The 18,615-nt window shown below is 54.4% G+C and overlaps 2 protein-coding genes across 2 annotated transcripts in view; one reads left to right on the top strand and one right to left on the bottom strand.

The window, feature by feature from the left end:
- KIF25 (kinesin family member 25) overlaps positions 1-18,615 on the bottom strand; it is a 75,247-nt gene that overhangs the window by 40,714 nt on the left and 15,918 nt on the right. The window contains 6 exon segments of the mRNA XM_063605552.1: positions 1,175-1,211; positions 5,625-5,713; positions 9,192-9,274; positions 11,973-12,050; positions 12,053-12,110; positions 14,580-14,702. Coding sequence (XP_063461622.1) covers positions 1,175-1,211; positions 5,625-5,713; positions 9,192-9,274; positions 11,973-12,050; positions 12,053-12,110; positions 14,580-14,702 — 468 coding nt within the window.
- Positions 9,195-11,630, top strand: LOC100994523 (putative uncharacterized protein KIF25-AS1). Its single transcript, XM_003820209.7, has 2 exons — positions 9,195-9,608; positions 9,711-11,630. The coding sequence occupies exons 1-2, from the start codon at positions 9,355-9,357 to the stop codon at positions 10,000-10,002; spliced, it is 546 nt and encodes a 181-aa protein (XP_003820257.1). The 5' UTR covers positions 9,195-9,354; the 3' UTR covers positions 10,003-11,630.

Here is an 18,615-nt window from a genome sequence, read left to right as displayed (position 1 = left end):
CATGTCTCTGCATCCCAACTTCAGGGAAGTTGCGAGTGCTTAGAGGGTTTGAGGCAACCCTGAACCCTCGTCGTGAAGATCCTATCAACCCCTGAGCAGCATCCACTCAGGAGCAAGTGCTTAGAGGGTTTGAGGCAACCCTGAACCCTCATCGTGATGATCCCATCAACCCCTGACCAGCGTCCTCTGAGGGCCTAGAGTCACTATTTCATTGGGGGTTTCAAATGATGGTTTTCCAGTTTTATCATTTGTTGAGTTTATTACCTAGAATCTTCTGTTCCCTCAAAAACCATGCATCTGCCCTGAGTATGTTTCCTACAGGAAAGACATCACAACCCTTTTCTCTATCACTTTTTGGAATAATGAGTTGATGTTCTAGCACCCAAAAAAGTAATGTGAGGTCTTTTTAAAAACTCATTATTATGAACTCAAGATTGTACATATAATTATATATTTCAATCTGCTTTAGTCCCTCCTTAATCCCCAGGCTTCTATCCCGCGTTGAGGGAGTGCCTGCCGTGGGCTCCATGCGCTGGGACACAGCCCCCGTTCTGTTCTGAGGCCTCCCTTGCTGTTCAGCCCCCCAGGTGCCCCAGGCTCCTCCCACCCACTTCCTTTCCTGGCCCAGATGCGAGGTGTCAAATGAGCTTTTCTCCTGCAGTGGGCTTGGTACTCAGACATCCCTGGGTGTTGGGCTGCTCCTTCTGACTTCTCGGCCTTTTTGTGGATAAAACTAAAAAGCAAGGAGGCTTTCAGGAGAAACAAAATCATGCTTGATTCCAGTTTAGAATCACAAAGTTCACCCATGATATCACTGATTTTATATTTATATCTCTTTTCCTGGTGCTCTAAATTTTAGAACTTGCTCATATTTGCACTGGTTGATCATTTGGGCTGGAAAATAAATGGAAGTGAAGTAACTTCCTCACATAGAACTACGGGTCAGGAGCTGGTTTCCCACAAGGAAAGCATGTCAAATGCTTAATTTCATGTTCCAATAGAAATCAAGGAACAAAAACAACTCTTCTTAACTAAGAAAGCCTAAAATAAATTATTTTCTATTTATTCAGTCTCTGAGTTGCTCTCCATTGTAGGGATCTGTGGGGACTAAGGACACCCACCAAGCAGGAAGCTGCTCTCTGAATACAATTTGTGAGGAAACTTGTAGACTCACGTCATCAACAACATGGGCCGCTTCTCTAGAGATGGAGCTGAGGGAATGAAACAACATTGAAAATACACATCATGAAGAAATTGCTTTCTGAATTCCTAACATTCAGCCTCTAAAACACCCTTGTGTTTCTTCGCCATCATCTCTGTCTCTGTCCTGGTCACTCTAAAACACCCCTCTGCTTCTCTGCCATCATCTCTGTCTCTGTCCTGGTCTCCCAGGACGCTGGCTTGGCTCCTCTTCCCTCTCTTCCTGTGTGCATGGATCCACCCTTCCATCCTTTTCTAAAACTCCACTCGTCCTTTTGGACCTTATGCTTTTTATTTTTTTTACTCTTTACTTTGTATGTATTATTTTCTTCTCTTCCCCACCCCCTTTTGTCTTCTCTTGATTTTTTTACTCCAATACCCGTTCTTTATTTCTTGTTTTCATCTTCCCTGTCTGCATTGCATGGGAGAGTCATCCATACTACAGTAATAACGCTTAAATATCTCCTTCATGCGCAGTTTAGAGCGGTGGTGATACAGAACAAGGGTCCCAAACCCCTGGCCACGGAGGCCTGTTAGAAACCAGGCTGCACAGCAGGAGGTGAGCGGTGCGCAAGTGAGCAAAGCTTCTCTGAATTACAGCCGCTCCCTATCACTGGCATCACTGCCTGAGCTCCACCTCCTGTCAGACCAGCAGCAGCATTAGATTCTCTTGGGAGCACAAACCCTACTGTGAGCTGTGCATGCGAGGGATGCAGGTTGCACACTCCTTATGAGACTCTGATGCCTGATGACCTGTCACTGTCTCCATCACCGCTAGATAGGACCCTCTAGTTACAGGAAAATAAGCTCAAGGCTCCTACTGATTTTACATTGTGGTGAGTTGTATTATTATTTTGTTGTATATTACAGTGTAATAATAATAGAAATAAAGTGCACAATAAATGAAATGCAGTTGAGTCATCCTGAAACCATCCCTGCCCCGGCCCGCCAGTTCGTGGAAACCTGGTCTTCCAGGAAGCTGGTCCCTGATGCCAAAAAGGTTGGGGATCACTGATCTAGAAGACAAGCTCATCAGGTTCTCCCCTTCAGGAAATCAAGCATCTGCAAGCCATCATGAATCCGAAAAAATGCAACATGTTTCAAAACCAAAAGCCGATGAACACAAACAATGTGACAGTCCACACACACGTTTATGGAGCTTCTTAGGAAGCTCTGAGAGGCCGAACAGCCCAGAGCCGCACCATCCAGGAGAAAGAAGCCTCTGGGACTGTGGAAACTTGCCTGTCTTTCTCACCTGCCCAAGGCCACGCCTCAGGTGTCTTCTCACCTGCCCGAGGCCATGCCTCAGATGAGGCTACTGCAGCTGAGGAGCCCCATTTCTGATGGGATTTCATTTGCATTCATTTGCATGTATGTGCCTCTTACGGTGGGAGGCTCGCAGGGAGGCTGGTGTGTAACAAAAGCCGTCTGGAAGTGCCATGTAAAAGGCAAGTTCAGGAAAGCTGATCACCGCTGGGGGCCATTAACTACAGGCTGAGCATCCCTCATCCAAAAACCTGAAATCTAAAATGCTCCAAAATCCAAAACGTTTTGAGCACTGAGATGACGCTGAAAGAAAATGCCCACTGGATTATCTTGCTGAACCGGTCCATACAAAACACGAACATTCGAAAATATGAAACAATTCAACATCAGAAACACTTCTTCTGGTCCCACACGTTTTGAATGAGGGCCACTTGGCCTGTCCCGCGCCACACTGACGTATCCGACAGGCCCAATTTCCAGTCCTTTGACAAGTGACAAGTGGCCACCAGTCAAAAAAGTGCAGAAAGTACTAGAGCCAGCACAATCATGTCTAAACACTTTGAAAAGAAAAAGTTTCAATGACTATCAAAAGATCCGAATTTCTTGTTTCACACTGTAGAACCGGCCAAGTGCTTTCTGAAGACCTTCTCAAATCAGGTGCTAAACTGCAGGATGCAAACACGGTGAGGCTCAAGCCAGGCCCTCCAGGGAAAGCTCATTTGGACAGATTAAGTGGAGGAAACCAAGACCAGAAAAACAGCCTGAGCAAAGCTACAGAGTCAGGAGTGGGACCCAGTGCCCCCAGCAAACTGGTGCATACAGCCAACCCCATATGGCGTCGGGACAGCCGGGAAGCACAGCACCTTGGAGTGGCGGGAGGGTCAGCAATGGGAGTGGGGAGGGCCAGGTGTGGTCAGGATGGGAGTGGGGAGGGCCAGGTGTGGTCAGGATGGGAGTGGGGAGGGGCAGGTTTATGGAGGGAGGGCGAGAAGGTCAGGCGTGGTCGGGATGGGAGTGGGGAGGGCCAGGTGTGGTCAGGATGGGAGTGGGGAGGGGCAGGTTTATGGAGGGAGGGTGAGAAGGTCAGGTGTGGCCGGCAATGGGAGTGGGTAGGGTCAGGTGTGGTCAGGATGGGAGTGGGGAGGGGCAGGTGTAGACAGGATGGGAGTGGGGAGGGTCAAGTATGGTCAGGATGGGAGTGGGGAGGGTCAGGTGTAGACAGGATGGGAGTGGGGAGGGTCAGGTGTAGACAGGATGGGAGTGGGGAAGGGTAGGTTTATGGAGGGAGGGTGAGAAGGTCAGGCATAGTCGGGATGGGAGTGGGGAGGGCCAGGTGTGGTCAGGATGGGAGTGGGGAGGGGCAGGTGTGGTCAGGATGGGAGTGGGGAGGGGCAGGTTTATGGAGGGAGGGTGAGAAGGTCAGGTGTGGTCAGCAATGGGAGTGGGGAGGGTCAGGTGTGGTCAGGATGGGAGTGGGGAGGGTCAGGTGTAGACAGGATGGGAGTGGGGAGGGTCAAGTGTGGTCAGGATGGGAGTGGGGAGGGTCAGGTGTAGACAGGATGGGAGTGGGGAGGGTCAGGTGTAGACAGGATGGGAGTGGGGAAGGGCAGGTTTATGGAGGGAGGGTGAGAAGGTCAGGCGTGGTCGGGATGGGAGTGGGGAGGGCCAGGTGTGGTCAGGATGGGAGTGGGGAGGGGCAGGTTTATGGAGGAAGGGTGAGAAGGTCAGGTGTGGTCGGCAATGGGAGTGGGGAGGGTCAGGTGTGGTCAGGATGGGAGTGGGGAGTGTCAGGTGTGGTCAGGATGGGAGTGGGGAGGGTCAGGTGTAGACAGGATGGGAGTGGGGAGGGTCAGGTGTGGTCAGGATGGGAGTGGGAGGGTCAGGTGTGGTCAGGATGGGAGTGGGGAGGGTCAGGTGTAGACAGGATGGGAGTGGGGAGGGTCAGGTGTAGACAGGATGGGAGTGGGGAGGGTCAGGTGTGCTCAGGATGGGAGTGGGGAGGGTCAGGTGTGGTCAGGATGGGAGTGGGGAGGGTCAGGTGTAGACAGGATGGGAGTGGGGAGGGTCAGGTGTGGTCAGGATGGGAGTGGGGAGGGTCAGGTGTGCTCAGGATGGGAGTGGGGAGGGTCAGGTGTGCTCAGGATGGGAGTGGGGAGGGTCAGGTGTGGTCAGGATGGGAGTGGGGAGGGTCAGGTGTGGTCAGGATGGGAGTGGGGAGGGTCAGGTGTGGTCAGGATGGGAGTGGGGAGGGTCAGGTGTGGTCAGGATGGGAGTGGGGAGGGTCAGGTGTGGTCAGGATGGGAGTGGGGAGGGTCAGGTGTGCTCAGGATGGGAGTGGGGAGGGTCAGGTGTGGTCAGGATGGGAGTGGGGAGGGTCAGGTGTGGTCAGGATGGGAGTGGGGAGGGTCAGGTGTGGTCAGGATGGGAGTGGGGAGGGTCAGGTGTGCTCAGGATGGGAGTGGGGAGGGTCAGGTGTGCTCAGGATGGGAGTGGGGAGGGTCAGGTGTGGTCAGGATGGGAGTGGGGAGGGTCAGGTGTGGTCAGGATGGGAGTGGGGAGGGTCAGGTGTGGTCAGGATGGGAGTGGGGATTTCCAGGGGGTTTGTTTCATGGGGAAGGAAGTAAGTCACATTGAGTATGGTTTTCAAGTAAGCATTTGAGTAAATGAACTTCAGATAATTTTGCTGTATCCATGAATACCATCAAAACTTTCTCTAAGTCAAAAGTATCAGTTGAGTCAATACTCACTGACTGCCTGCATGGCGGAGTGGGTGGTCTTTGGGGTTCATAAAGGCAGGGTGCTCCCTTTTTGATATAGTGACATAAAGGGAAAAGTCCATTCAAAGCCTGTCCCTGTTCGGTCGGACCCCGCAGAGGCAAACCACGAAAAGACGGACGCCCTCTCAGGTGCAGAACCACTACCACGCACAAGAGGCCTGCTCAGGCAGTTTGGCCTTTTGCAGGCCGTATTACAGAGGGCTGCAGAGTGTCCACTGTCAGCAAGACAGCGCCATCCTTAAACAGAGCCCCCACCCGCAACTCGAGAATGTCCTGCTTTGGGACCGGGGGCAGGACAGTAGATGGCATTTAAAATTGTGCCACTCCTCTGTCTTCTCCCTGAGCACACAGACATACACACACCGTGCAAACACAGGTTACCTGCTCTGCAAAACTGGATCCTCGGATTCACTATCAAAAGGCAACAAAGGACGAATCCGACAGTGAACTCTGATATTTCCTTTCAGCTCCTGCAATGATCAAGAGGTCTGCGTGTCAACCCGGGCGCGAGCCTGCACTGCGGAGCATCCCCCACTGAACGTGCACCGAGCACCAGCTCCTGAGACGCGGCCGTGAGATCTGCAGCACCCGTCTCCACTTCGAAAGACCCCTGCAGGGTAGTGAACAGTTATTTTATTTATTTATTTTTTGAGCCAGAGTCTTGCTCTGTCGCCCAGGCTGGAGTGCAGTGATGTAATCTCAGCTCACTGCGACCTCCGCCTCCCAGGTTCAAGTGATTCTCCTGCCTCAGCCCCCAGAGTAGCTGGGATGACAGGTGCCCACCACCACGCCCAGCTAATTTTTGTATTTTTAGTACAGAAGGGTTTTTACCATGTTGGCCAAGCTGGTCTCGAACTCCTGACCTCAGGTAATGCGCCCGCCTCGGCCTCCCAAAGTTCTGGGATTATAGGCATGAGCCACCGTGCCCGGCCATGAACAGTTATTTTAAACTTCTGGATTCATACTTCACAAATGTGTTCACTTGGCAAAGGGGTATCCCTTGGTAATAAGTACCAAGGAAAATCCCTTTGAATGGCATCCTGGGCTCGACCTTTTAGGCATTTTAGAGGGGATTTCGGAAATTCAGTATCTGTCATATTTCCTTGATTTAATGACTGGAAGGAAATTAGAAGCTTTTTATTCTCATAAACTCCACTGGTTTCCAGTGAGCAACACGTCTTCTCCGTACGTGCTCAGAACTTGCCAAATCCGTTCTGAAATCTTGTCTTGGATTCACAGCAAGTTTATCCACCCTGTCATGCTGAGCAGCTCCTTCTACATTTTGAAAACCAAGTGGGTGTCATAGGCCAATGATTTACAGCCTCCGTCTGGTCTCTATGAACCCACAGAAGCTGGGATCAGCCTCTGCCTGCATATTCTGCATGGGCCGCACACTGCACGCTCCTCAGCTAGACCAGGAGACCAGGCTTGAGGTGGAACACTCAGAAACTTCCACAACCAATTCTTCCTTGTGGGACTTGACTCCATCTTAGGAAGGTTCGTATTATCTTTTTCATGCTCCAGATTAAAAAAAAAAAAAAAAAAAGCTGCAGCGTAGTGAGACTTTCTGAAGTGCCAGGTGCTTCACTGATATCTCCCTTTGTCTATAGCAACCCAGAGAGGTGGTGCTATTGTGAAGATTAAATAAGAAAATACACCAAATGCTTTCAAAAGTACTTGGTACACAGGAAGCACTCAATAAATGTTCTCTTATATCAATGTTGGGAGCACTGAACTACATAAGTAGATGCTTAAAATGAGAATTATTCTTTGACACATCTAACAGCTGGAGAACCTCTCAGCATGGCCAGGGAAGAGAAGCTTTGCAGGAACACTGGCTTCGTGGGCCTCGGGCAGGTGGAATTCGGAGAGACTGGCCAAAGTGCAACCATCAAAATCAAACCTCACAGAAGCGAGGGTCACCCACTCAATCATCCACCTTGGCATCCTCGTGTTGTAAAATCAAACCCTGAGACTTTACATTAAATTTCATGGGATCTCAGGTCTCATACCTTCGACCAAGTAAGCACGAGAGCCTCTGGGTCTTGTTAATGGGCAGTGAGAGATGTGGCTGGAAAGTGCTGGTGAGGAAGGGGCGGGGCAGGGGCAGGGGCATTCTCCACCGGCATCTCCAGTTACAGCAGAATCCTTGCTTTTCCCGCGCAAGTCCCCATCTCTGCAGATTCCCCCGCCCTCCATCTCTGCAGATTCCCCCGCCCTCCATCTCTGCAGATTCCCCCGCCCCCATCTCTGCAGATTCCCCGGCCCCCATCTCTGCAGATTCCCCCGCCCCCCCATCTCTGCAGATTCCCCGGCCCCCATCTCTGCAGATTCCCCGCCCCCATCTCTGCAGATTCCCCCGCCCCCATCTCTGCAGATTCCCCCGCCCCCATCTCTGCAGATTCCCCCGCCCCCATCTCTGCAGATTCCCACGCCCCCATCTCTGCAGATTCCCCCGACCCCATCTCTGCAGATTCCCCCGCCCCCATCTCTGCAGATTCCCCCGCCCCCCATCTCTGCAGATTCCCCCGCCCCCATCTCTGCAGATTCCCCGGCCCCCATCTCTGCAGATTCCCCCGCCCCCCCATCTCTGCAGATTCCCCGGCCCCCATCTCTGCAGATTCCCCCGCCCCCCATCTCTGCAGATTCCCCCGCCCCCATCTCTGAAGATTCCCCCGCCCCCCATCTCTGCAGATTCCCGCGCCCCCATCTCTGCAGATTCCCCCGCCCCCATCTCTGCAGATTCCCCGGCCCCCATCTCTGCAGATTCCCCCGCCCCCCATCTCTGCAGATTCCCCCGCCCCCCATCTCTGCAGATTCCCCCGCCCCCATCTCTGAAGATTCCCCCGCCCCCCATCTCTGCAGATTCCCGCGCCCCCATCTCTGCAGATTCCCCCGCCCCCATCTCTGCAGATTCCCCGGCCCCCATCTCTGCAGATTCCCCCGCCCCCATCTCTGCAGATTCCCCCGCCCCCCATCTCTGCAGATTCCCCCGCCCCCCATCTCTGAAGATTCCCCCGCCCCCATCTCTGCAGATTCCCCGGCCCCCATCTCTGCAGATTCCCCGGCCCCCATCTCTGCAGATTCCCCCGCCCCCATCTCTGCAGATTCCCCCGCCCCCCCATCTCTGCAGATTCCCCCGCCCCCCCATCTCTGCAGATTCCCCCGCCCCCCATCTCTGCAGATTCCCCCGCCCCCATCTCTGCAGATTCCCCCGCCCCCCATCTCTGCAGATTCCCCCGCCCCCATTTCTGCAGATTCCCCCGCCCCCATCTCTGCAGATTCCCCCGCCCCCATCTCTGCAGATTCCCCCGCCCCCCCATCTCTGCAGATTCCCCCGCCCCCCATCTCTGCAGATTCCCCCGCCCCCATTTCTGCAGATTCCCCCGCCCCCATCTCTGCAGATTCCCCCGCCCCCAACTGCCCGCTACAGCTCTTTCCTTGCGCCTCACAGCAGCCGGTCCCACTTCCTGCATCGCCACCAATGTGGCCCAGGCCACCAGCCCCCGTGACACTGCAGTCATCCCCCTTGCTCCCCGTCGTGGCCTCCCCACCGAGCAGCCAGAGTGACCCCGAAAGCCTAAATCAGCCTGCGGCGCCCTCACCCGTCCTCCAGCTGCCATCGCCTCCTGGGTGAAGACGCAGGTCGCAGCCCCCGCAGCTCTGCCCCTCTGCCCTCCGGCCAGGCCGCCCCGCTGTCCCCCTTGCTGTCCACCTCGCTGTCCCCACGCTGTCCCCCCCGCTGTCCCCCCCCGCTGTCCCCCCTGTTGTCCTCCCCCGCTGTCCCCCCTGCTGTCCCCCCCCGCTGTCCCCCCTGTTGTCCCCCCGCTGTCCCTCCCGCTGTCCCTCCGGCGAGGAGGCTTCTGCACGTTCTGCGTGGGCCTCTCCCCGGGGCCGCCCCAGGTCTCCCCTGACGCCCACGCCCACCACCAGGCTGTTGTGCGGGACCTTCCTTCTCTGCCTCTCCAGCTGGTGACGCGCACTGACGTCCTGCAAGGCCCGCTCCAGGTGCGCCACCTTTGACTGGCATGCTGAAAGGACAAAGGGACGGAGGCATTTTACCGGAGAGGACATCCATGGGGCCCAGCAGGTCAAATTCCTTTCTCTAAGTATGGGAGACATTTTTAAAAATAATGGAGTCCTCCAGGGCCGGCTGCGTGCTGTGGCCTGTGCTCCTGACCGCTTTGGACCCAGGCTGCCCTGTCTCCACCACGACCAGGGACTCACAGAGCTCGCCTGGGGGACCTGGTCCCACAGTCACCCCGTCCGTCATCAGCCTGAAATGCCATCAGCCCGTGAATGCTGCTCCATCGTCTGCATGGCAGCCAAGGAGGTCTCCGCTCCTAAAGCACCTGGGAGCCCTTGGTGAGGGGGGAGTGGGGCAGGGAAGGAGATGCTGGGGCCCAGCTCTGCTGCTGCGGATTGTTACAGTGGCCTGGGCCTCTACTCCCGCCTCTGTCCTACCAAGATGGTGCCAGGTGATGTGGCGATGAGTGGGCACCGCGTGGGGGCCTTGGACGAGCGTGGACACTCCAATCCCCAGACTGGCCATTGCCGCGGAGGCAGCGTGAGGGTGACATGGAGCTCGGTGTCGTGCTGCAGAGGACGCCTCGCGGCTGTACGCGTCATGATAGCCAGGGACCCCTCCGCATGTCACTTAGCCAAAGGATGCAGCCCGGCCTGGGGCTTTCTACCCCAGGCCCGAGGACCTGCAGGGACAAGGCCCCCTCAGCGCAGATGCAGCTCTCATGAGGCCTGAAACCAAGCTGGACTTGCAGCACCGCGCACGCTCCCTTTCTAAAAGAAACACCCGTTACCGGGTCCAGACTGAATGCGGGCGTAAGAAAGCGGGAAGGGTCCCCCACAGCGAGAGAGAGACCCTCCCAGTCACTTGGTCATCTGAGCCTTGACTGTGTCCGGCCCCAGCCACCAGCCTGTCCCCAGTATCCCTCTTGTCAGCACGGCTGAAAAGAGCTGCCTGGGCACCTGAGGTGGCCGAGGCTCATCTTTGAGGAGCATGGAACTCGAGGGGAGAAGTCGCGCCCCCAGGGAAGCCAGGTAAGGAGGCCCCGAGCCCCTGAGCCTAACGCCTGGGCACAAATAAGCCACCTGGGGACCCCTCTGTGTGGCAGGACTGCACCGTGGCTCCCACAGGCAGGGTCTCAGCAGGCCCTGCCTCCTCACACGTCAGCATTCCCTCTGCGGGAGAGCCTTGGTGGCTCCCTGCTTCTCCCTTTGAGTTTCACCTTTTCAAAGCTTAAGTACACTGCTTTTCACAAAATAACATGATTGTCCCTTTCCCTGGAGCACATGGCTTATAAGAACACAGGCGTTGCCGGCTGTGGTGGCTCGTGCCTGTAATCCCAGCACTTTGGGAGGCTGAGGTGGGCAGATCACCCGAGGTCAGGAGTTCAAGACCAGCGTGGCCAACATGGTAAAACCCCATCTGTACTAAAAATACAAAATGAGCCAAGCGTGGTGGCAGGCGCCTATAGTCCCAGCTACTCGGGAGGCTGAGGCGGGAGAATAGCTTGAATCCAGGAGGCAGATGTTGCAGTGAGCTGAGATGGCGCCACTGCACTCCGGCCTGGGCGACAGAGTGAGATTCTGTCCCTCGCCGCCCCCCGCCCCCAAAAAAAGAACACAGGCATGCACACGTCACTCCTACAAACACAGCCTCAGGGGAGTTACTGAGCAGAGTGCACTGAAGAAAACTAGGCTACAGCAGTGATTTCAATAAAACATCATGTAGCCTCGCAGAAGATCAGTACAGGTTCCAAAGTTTCCACACACCTATTTTGGAATATCAGCAGAACAACCCTTGACCAAGTTCCTAACTTGACCATCATCTCTTTGGCCTGTGGACACACTGAACACTGGGCAGAAGCTGTGAGCAAGAGACGAACGTGGGGATGGTGCTATTTGGTTCTTTTGTTTTTTTGAGACAGTCTTGCTCTGTCGCCCAGGCTGGAGTGCAATGGTGCGATCTCGGCTCACTGCAACCTCTGCCTCCCGGGTTCATGCAATTCTCCTGCCTCAGCCTCCCAAGTAGCTGAGATTGAAGGCATGTGCCACCACACCCGGCTAATTTTTGTATTTTTAGTACAGATGGGTTTCACCCTGTTGCCCAGGCTGCTCTCAAACTCCTGGCCTCATGTGATCTGCCCGCCTCGGCCTCCCAAGGTGCTGGGATTACAGGCATGAGCCACTGGGCCTGGCCGGCTAGTGCAATTTGGACGATGAGTTTAAAACTGCAGAACCAAAGTAACCTCTTCCACAGGCTTCAAGCACAGTAGCTGAAGATAATAAATCCATTATAACAAAAGAGTAGCCAAAATGCTGTGGCATTCTTAGAAATGAAGAAAGAACTGAACTGACAAGACAAAAAAAAAATCTCACGTCATATTATAGGAAACTCTGACACAGAATGCCCAACGTGGACACAGGTGCCAGTTCAGCAGTGACCGTCAAGACCGGGGAAGTGCCCTGTGGTGACCAGGAGAACAAGGAGCTCCTCCAGCAAGCGGGGCTGCAGTGGGAGCTGGGAGGGAGCAGTGCACCCGCCAGCGTGGCCGAGTCACACAGTGCCTGCCCTCGCCTGTGGAATTTGGTGTCAGCTAAAAGGAAGAAGAAATGGAAACTTAAATTCTAGCCGGTCATTGTCTTAAAACTGCAAACATTTCTCCCGAGCGTGGACTGGCCCGGCTTCGGTGAAAGGCGCCCTCCTACCTAGCAGGGTCTCGGCACTCTGCTGTGTTCTTTGCACCGCGGTCACTATTTCAGAAACACGGTCCTGATACGCATCTGATAATCTCTTAAGAGCGCCCGAGAAGAAGAATGAAACGCCCGTATATCCTGGTTAAGTTTCTATAAAATAAGAACATACACGATTCATAAAATTATATGATTAATGATCACAGTATAATTACATAAGAATTTGTTATATATGTTTCTATAGAATAATAACACACCCACACAATTAATATAAGGGATATGTTGTTAACTGGAAGGGTTTAAAGCAGAAGTTCTTCGGCCCGGGCGTGTCAACGCCCACCAGGACTGTTTTCATGCTGCCTGTGCCTCGGCTCACTTACAGAAGTTCTGACTCAGTACATCTGGGATTTGTACTTTCAAAGCAGTACATGTGATTTTATGCCCTTAAAGTATTTAAGAAACAGAAAGTCAAGTATTTCACCAATTTCCGTAGGAAGGGCCGCTCACTGCACGGTGGGGCGATGCTGGGCACGAGCCGCGTTTCCGTCTGTTGTTGACTTCCTCACGATGCTGGCTCAGGCTCAGAGCCTCTCATCACCGCCTGTGACATGGGGACCACCCTCCTAATCTACTATCCAGACCTGCCTTCTGGAAGCTCAATTATCACAAGCACATGGTGGAAAACGTGGGCCGGTGAAAACAACTTAACATGTAAATGTACATAATAAAATTCCAGGCACAATACATATGAACGCTTTTAGAGAACTTTGGGAGCAAAGCAACTGATGTCCTGCGTGGAAAGTCCTCTTCTCCCCAATTATCTCAAGGATCTTCCATGGGAAGATGTGACAGAACCAGGACACTACTGCTTAATATTTAATATCAGACACTCTTAAATCACAAGAGCATAACTAAAATAAGTATTCTTCATTTCTTTAGTCAAATCTCTTTTTCTATAAAATGGAGATGGCTTTCATATGTTTGGGAAACATTTTAATAATGAATTAATAAACATTTTAATATCAAAACTAAAGTGTTTTTCTTATATGGAGTACAGATAAAGTTATACATACAACTTATTCAATTAATTTTATTCAGTTGGAAGAGAATGAAAATTAATTTTATATAAATCTATTCTAAATACACTAATGCAGCTTACGAGGGGGTGGGATATCTCTAATTCTGACTAACAAAGAGAACAGATTAATCCTGTTTACAGATGTTTTATTGTTGTAGTAATTATGCTGGTCACATTGTTTAAAACAAAAGGTAAAACAATGTTCTCAACCAAAGGTATAAAAATATCCTCCTACAGGCTCACCCGGGAGAATTGCCAAATATACTATAGGGAATAACAATTTTTCTAACTTTCTAGAAATTATTAGTAGTTTAACAGGAGCTGTTCACATCTGATGACATGCTGTACCAGATCTATTTAGTCTAACATGTATAAACATGTTTTCTACCATTTAACATTAAAATTAAATTGAGAACTTTGATTAACTAAAGTAAGATTTTAGTTTAATGATTTAATTTGATTAACTAAAATGAGAATTTTGACTCAGAAAATTGAACTGCTACCACAGCTATTTGAAATAATTCATTTCATGGCCAAAATGTATTTTTCCTTCTGATATTTGCTCAGAATCCCAATCCTATGTTTTGTTTTGTTTTTAGGTTTAGTCTTCTGTTTAGTGTGTATTAGAAAGCAGAACTCCCAGAGTGAACACCATCTGCAATTGATTATGAAAATAGTAACGATTTTGGCTAGGCGAGGTGGCTCACGCCTGTAATCCCAGCACTTTGGGAGGCAGAGGCAGGCGGATCACAAATTCAGGAGATGGAGACCATCCTGGCTAACACAGTGAAACCCTGCCTCTACTAAAAATATAAAAATTAGCCAGACATGGTGGCAGGCACCTGTAGTCCCAGCTACTCAGGAGGCTGACGCAAGAGAATCGCTTGAACCGGGGAGGCCGAGGTTGCAGTGAGCCAAGATCCTGCCGTTGCACTCCAGTCTGGGTGACAGAGTGAGACTCCATCTCAAAATAAATAAATAAATAAATAGAAAGAAAGAAAAGAAAAAAAGAGAAAATAAGCTGGGTGTGGTGGCTCACACCTGTAATCCCAGCACTTTGGGAGGCCGAGGCGGGCAGATCACGAGGTCAGGAGATCGAGACCATCCTGGCTAACACGGTGAAACCCCGTCTCTACCAAAAAATAGAAAAAATTAGCTGGGCGTGGTGGCGGGCGCCTGTAGTCCCAGCTACTCGGGAGGCGGAGGTAGGAGAATGGTGTGAACCCAGGAGGCGGAGCTTGCAGTGAGCCGAGATCGCGCCACTGCACTCCAGCCTGGGCGACAGAGCGAGACTCTGGTTTTTTTTTTTTTTTTAAAAAGAAAATAGTAACGATGGTATACTCTTTTAAAGAAGACCAGATTGGGCCTGTGATGGAAACTTGTATCTAACACACGAGGGGCTTTCCTGGTTTCAGTGAAGGCTTCTTTTACTTCCTAAGATTACATGTCTTTTGACAAGCATAATTTAAACCATTTCACCAGAAACAAACATAAACATTCACTGCATCAATTAAAACTCTGGCTTCTGGTGAAGCTGTTTTTACCTGAATGACATGACCCAGCTGGCTCAAGGCTGAGCGTGTGTTTCTCTGCAGACACTGCTGTTTGTTGTACAGGGTGGAAATCCGCGTGGCCTCACTGCGACTCTTTTCAATCTTTCCCTTGTACTATTGCATAGAAAATAATCAAAGACAATTTAAAGTCTTAAAACCTCGAAGCTGAAGCAGAGGAGAGCTGAACCTCTCCTCTTTCCTCTGAGAAGAGAATGGTTGCTGACTGTCCCAGGTGCACCTGCCCACGTAAGAGAAGACACCACCCCTGCATGGGACTCACTGCAGCAGGGAACACGGTGGGGACAACTCCAGGTGATCCAGGGGCGCGCGGGGCACGGAGCCACAGGAGCCGTCGGGGAGGCATCCCCAGGGCTGAGCCTGAGGGTCCCGGCCAGGTGCGGGGAGGCAGAACGTCCTGGAAGAGGGGCTGCGTGTGAGGCCCGCGATGCCCACGTGTGACTCGGCGATGCCCGCGTGTGACTCGGGGTCGCGCGCTGCCTGCGGTGCCTCCGGGGAGCTAAGCCCAGGCCCGAGTCCCGGCACAGAGACGGCCAAGCTCAGGGCCTCAGGAGCAGAGGGACGGGGGCGAGCCGGGCCCAGCGGGGCAGGGAGGCTGCAAAGTCACCGAAACTAACTGTGGAGCAAAGACGGCCGCGGAGGGGGGTGCGATTAGGTCAGAAAATCGCCGTATTCTCCGTGTGAAGCTCCTCAGAAGTGGAAAGGTGTTAACAGAGAACTGCAGAGGAGGGAGGCTCCCGAGAGCCCCGGGGGGTGAAGAGGCCGCCAAGAGCACCGGGGGATCCGTGGGGCCGGAGCGGGGGCCCGGGAAGCCTCTCCCACCCTCATCGGACTGAGGAAGACGCTGCAGCCCCATTCAGTCCCCGGCCCCCAAAGGCTCAGATCCTCTCTGGGGAAGAAAGAAATACCACGCACGTGAGTGTTAGAAATCATCAGCCTGCGCGTTAGAAACCGTGTTCCAGAGCCTCCGGGACTCACCGGGCGTGGAATGGCAATTCCGAGAAAATCCACGGTTCCAGCGCCTCCAGGACTCACCGGGCGTGGAACGGCAGTTCCGAGAAAATCCACGGTTCCAGAGCCTCCAGGACTCACCGGGCGTGGAACGGCAATTCCGAGAAAATCCACGGTTCCAGAGCCCCGGGACTCACCGGGCGTGGAACGGCAATTCTGAGAAAATCCACGGTTCCAGAGCCTCCGGGACTCACCGGGCGTGGAACGGCAATTCCGAGAAAATCCACGGTTCCAGAGCCTCCGGGACTCACCGGGCGTGGAACGGCAGTTCCGAGAAAATCCACGGTTCCAGAGCCTCCGGGACTCACCGGGCGTGGAACGGCAGTTCCGAGAAAATCCACGGTTCCAGAGCCTCCGGGACTCACCGGGCGTGGAACGGCAGTTCCGAGAAAATCCACGGTTCCAGAGCCCCGGGACTCACCGGGCGTGGAACGGCAGTTCCGAGAAAATCCACGGTTCCAGAGCCCCGGGACTCACCGGGCGTGGAACGGCAGTTCCGAGAAAATCCACGGTTCCAGAGCCCCGGGACTCACCGGGCGTGGAACGGCAATTCCGAGAAAATCCACGGTTCCAGCGCCTCCAGGACTCACCGGGCGTGGAACGGCAGTTCCGAGAAAATCCACGGTTCCAGAGCCTCCGGGACTCACCGGGCGTGGAACGGCAATTCCGAGAAAATCCACGGTTCCAGAGCCTCCGGGACTCACCGGGCGTGGAACGGAAATTCCGAGAAAATCCACGGTTCCAGAGCCTCCGGGACTCACCGGGCGTGGAACGGCAGTTCCGAGAAAATCCACGGTTCCAGAGCCTCCGGGACTCACCGGGCGTGGAACGGCAGTTCCGAGAAAATCCACGGTTCCAGAGCCCCGGGACTCACCGGGCGTGGAACGGCAGTTCCGAGAAAATCCACGGTTCCAGAGCCCCGGGACTCACCGGGCGTGGAACGGCAGTTCCGAGAAAATCCACGGTTCCAGAGCCCTGGGACTCACGGGGCGTGGAATGGCAGTTCCGAGAAAATCCACGGTTCCAGCGCCTCCGGGACTCACCGGGCGTGGAACGGCAGTTCCGAGAAAATCCACGGTTCCAGAGCCTCCGGGACTCACCGGGCGTGGAACGGCAATTCCGAGAAAATCCACGGTTCCAGAGCCCCGGGACTCACCGGGCGTGGAACGGCAGTTCCGAGAAAATCCACGGTTCCAGAGCCTCCGGGACTCACCGGGCGTGGAACGGCAGTTCCGAGAAAATCCACGGTTCCAGAGCCTCCGGGACTCACCGGGCGTGGAACGGCAGTTCCGAGAAAATCCACGGTTCCAGAGCCTCCGGGACTCACCGGGCGTGGAACGGCAGTTCCGAGAAAATCCACGGTTCCAGAGCCCCGGGACTCACCGGGCGTGGAACGGCAGTTCCGAGAAAATCCACGGTTCCAGAGCCCCGGGACTCACCGGGCGTGGAACGGCAGTTCCGAGAAAATCCACGGTTCCAGAGCCCCGGGACTCACCGGGCGTGGAACGGCAGTTCCGAGAAAATCCACGGTTCCAGAGCCTCCGGGACTCACCGGGCGTGGAACGGCAGTTCCGAGAAAATCCACGGTTCCAGAGCCCCGGGACTCACCGGGCGTGGAACGGCAGTTCCGAGAAAATCCACGGTTCCAGAGCCCCGGGACTCACCGGGCGTGGAACGGCAGTTCCGAGAAAATCCACGGTTCCAGAGCCCCGGGACTCACCGGGCGTGGAACGGCAATTCCGAGAAAATCCACGGTTCCAGCGCCTCCAGGACTCACCGGGCGTGGAACGGCAGTTCCGAGAAAATCCACGGTTCCAGAGCCTCCGGGACTCACCGGGCGTGGAACGGCAATTCCGAGAAAATCCACGGTTCCAGAGCCTCCGGGACTCACCGGGCGTGGAACGGCAGTTCCGAGAAAATCCACGGTTCCAGAGCCTCCGGGACTCACCGGGCGTGGAACGGCAGTTCCGAGAAAATCCACGGTTCCAGAGCCCCGGGACTCACCGGGCGTGGAACGGCAATTCCGAGAAAATCCACGGTTCCAGCGCCTCCAGGACTCACCGGGCGTGGAACGGCAGTTCCGAGAAAATCCACGGTTCCAGAGCCTCCGGGACTCACCGGGCGTGGAACGGCAATTCCGAGAAAATCCACGGTTCCAGAGCCTCCGGGACTCACCGGGCGTGGAACGGAAATTCCGAGAAAATCCACGGTTCCAGAGCCTCCGGGACTCACCGGGCGTGGAACGGCAGTTCCGAGAAAATCCACGGTTCCAGAGCCTCCGGGACTCACCGGGCGTGGAACGGCAGTTCCGAGAAAATCCACGGTTCCAGAGCCCCGGGACTCACCGGGCGTGGAACGGCAGTTCCGAGAAAATCCACGGTTCCAGAGCCCCGGGACTCACCGGGCGTGGAACGGCAGTTCCGAGAAAATCCACGGTTCCAGAGCCCTGGGACTCACGGGGCGTGGAATGGCAGTTCCGAGAAAATCCACGGTTCCAGCGCCTCCGGGACTCACCGGGCGTGGAACGGCAGTTCCGAGAAAATCCACGGTTCCAGAGCCTCCGGGACTCACCGGGCGTGGAACGGCAATTCCGAGAAAATCCACGGTTCCAGAGCCCCGGGACTCACCGGGCGTGGAACGGCAGTTCCGAGAAAATCCACGGTTCCAGAGCCTCCGGGACTCACCGGGCGTGGAACGGCAGTTCCGAGAAAATCCACGGTTCCAGAGCCTCCGGGACTCACCGGGCGTGGAACGGCAGTTCCGAGAAAATCCACGGTTCCAGAGCCTCCGGGACTCACCGGGCGTGGAACGGCAGTTCCGAGAAAATCCACGGTTCCAGAGCCCCGGGACTCACCGGGCGTGGAACGGCAGTTCCGAGAAAATCCACGGTTCCAGAGCCCCGGGACTCACCGGGCGTGGAACGGCAGTTCCGAGAAAATCCACGGTTCCAGAGCCCCGGGACTCACCGGGCGTGGAACGGCAGTTCCGAGAAAATCCA

The sequence above is a fragment of the Pan paniscus genome, chromosome 5 (genome assembly GCF_029289425.2).
Source record: "Pan paniscus chromosome 5, NHGRI_mPanPan1-v2.0_pri, whole genome shotgun sequence".
In the NCBI taxonomy this organism is placed as follows: domain Eukaryota; kingdom Metazoa; phylum Chordata; class Mammalia; order Primates; family Hominidae; genus Pan; species Pan paniscus.
This window is presented reverse-complemented; position numbering and strand designations above follow the sequence as displayed.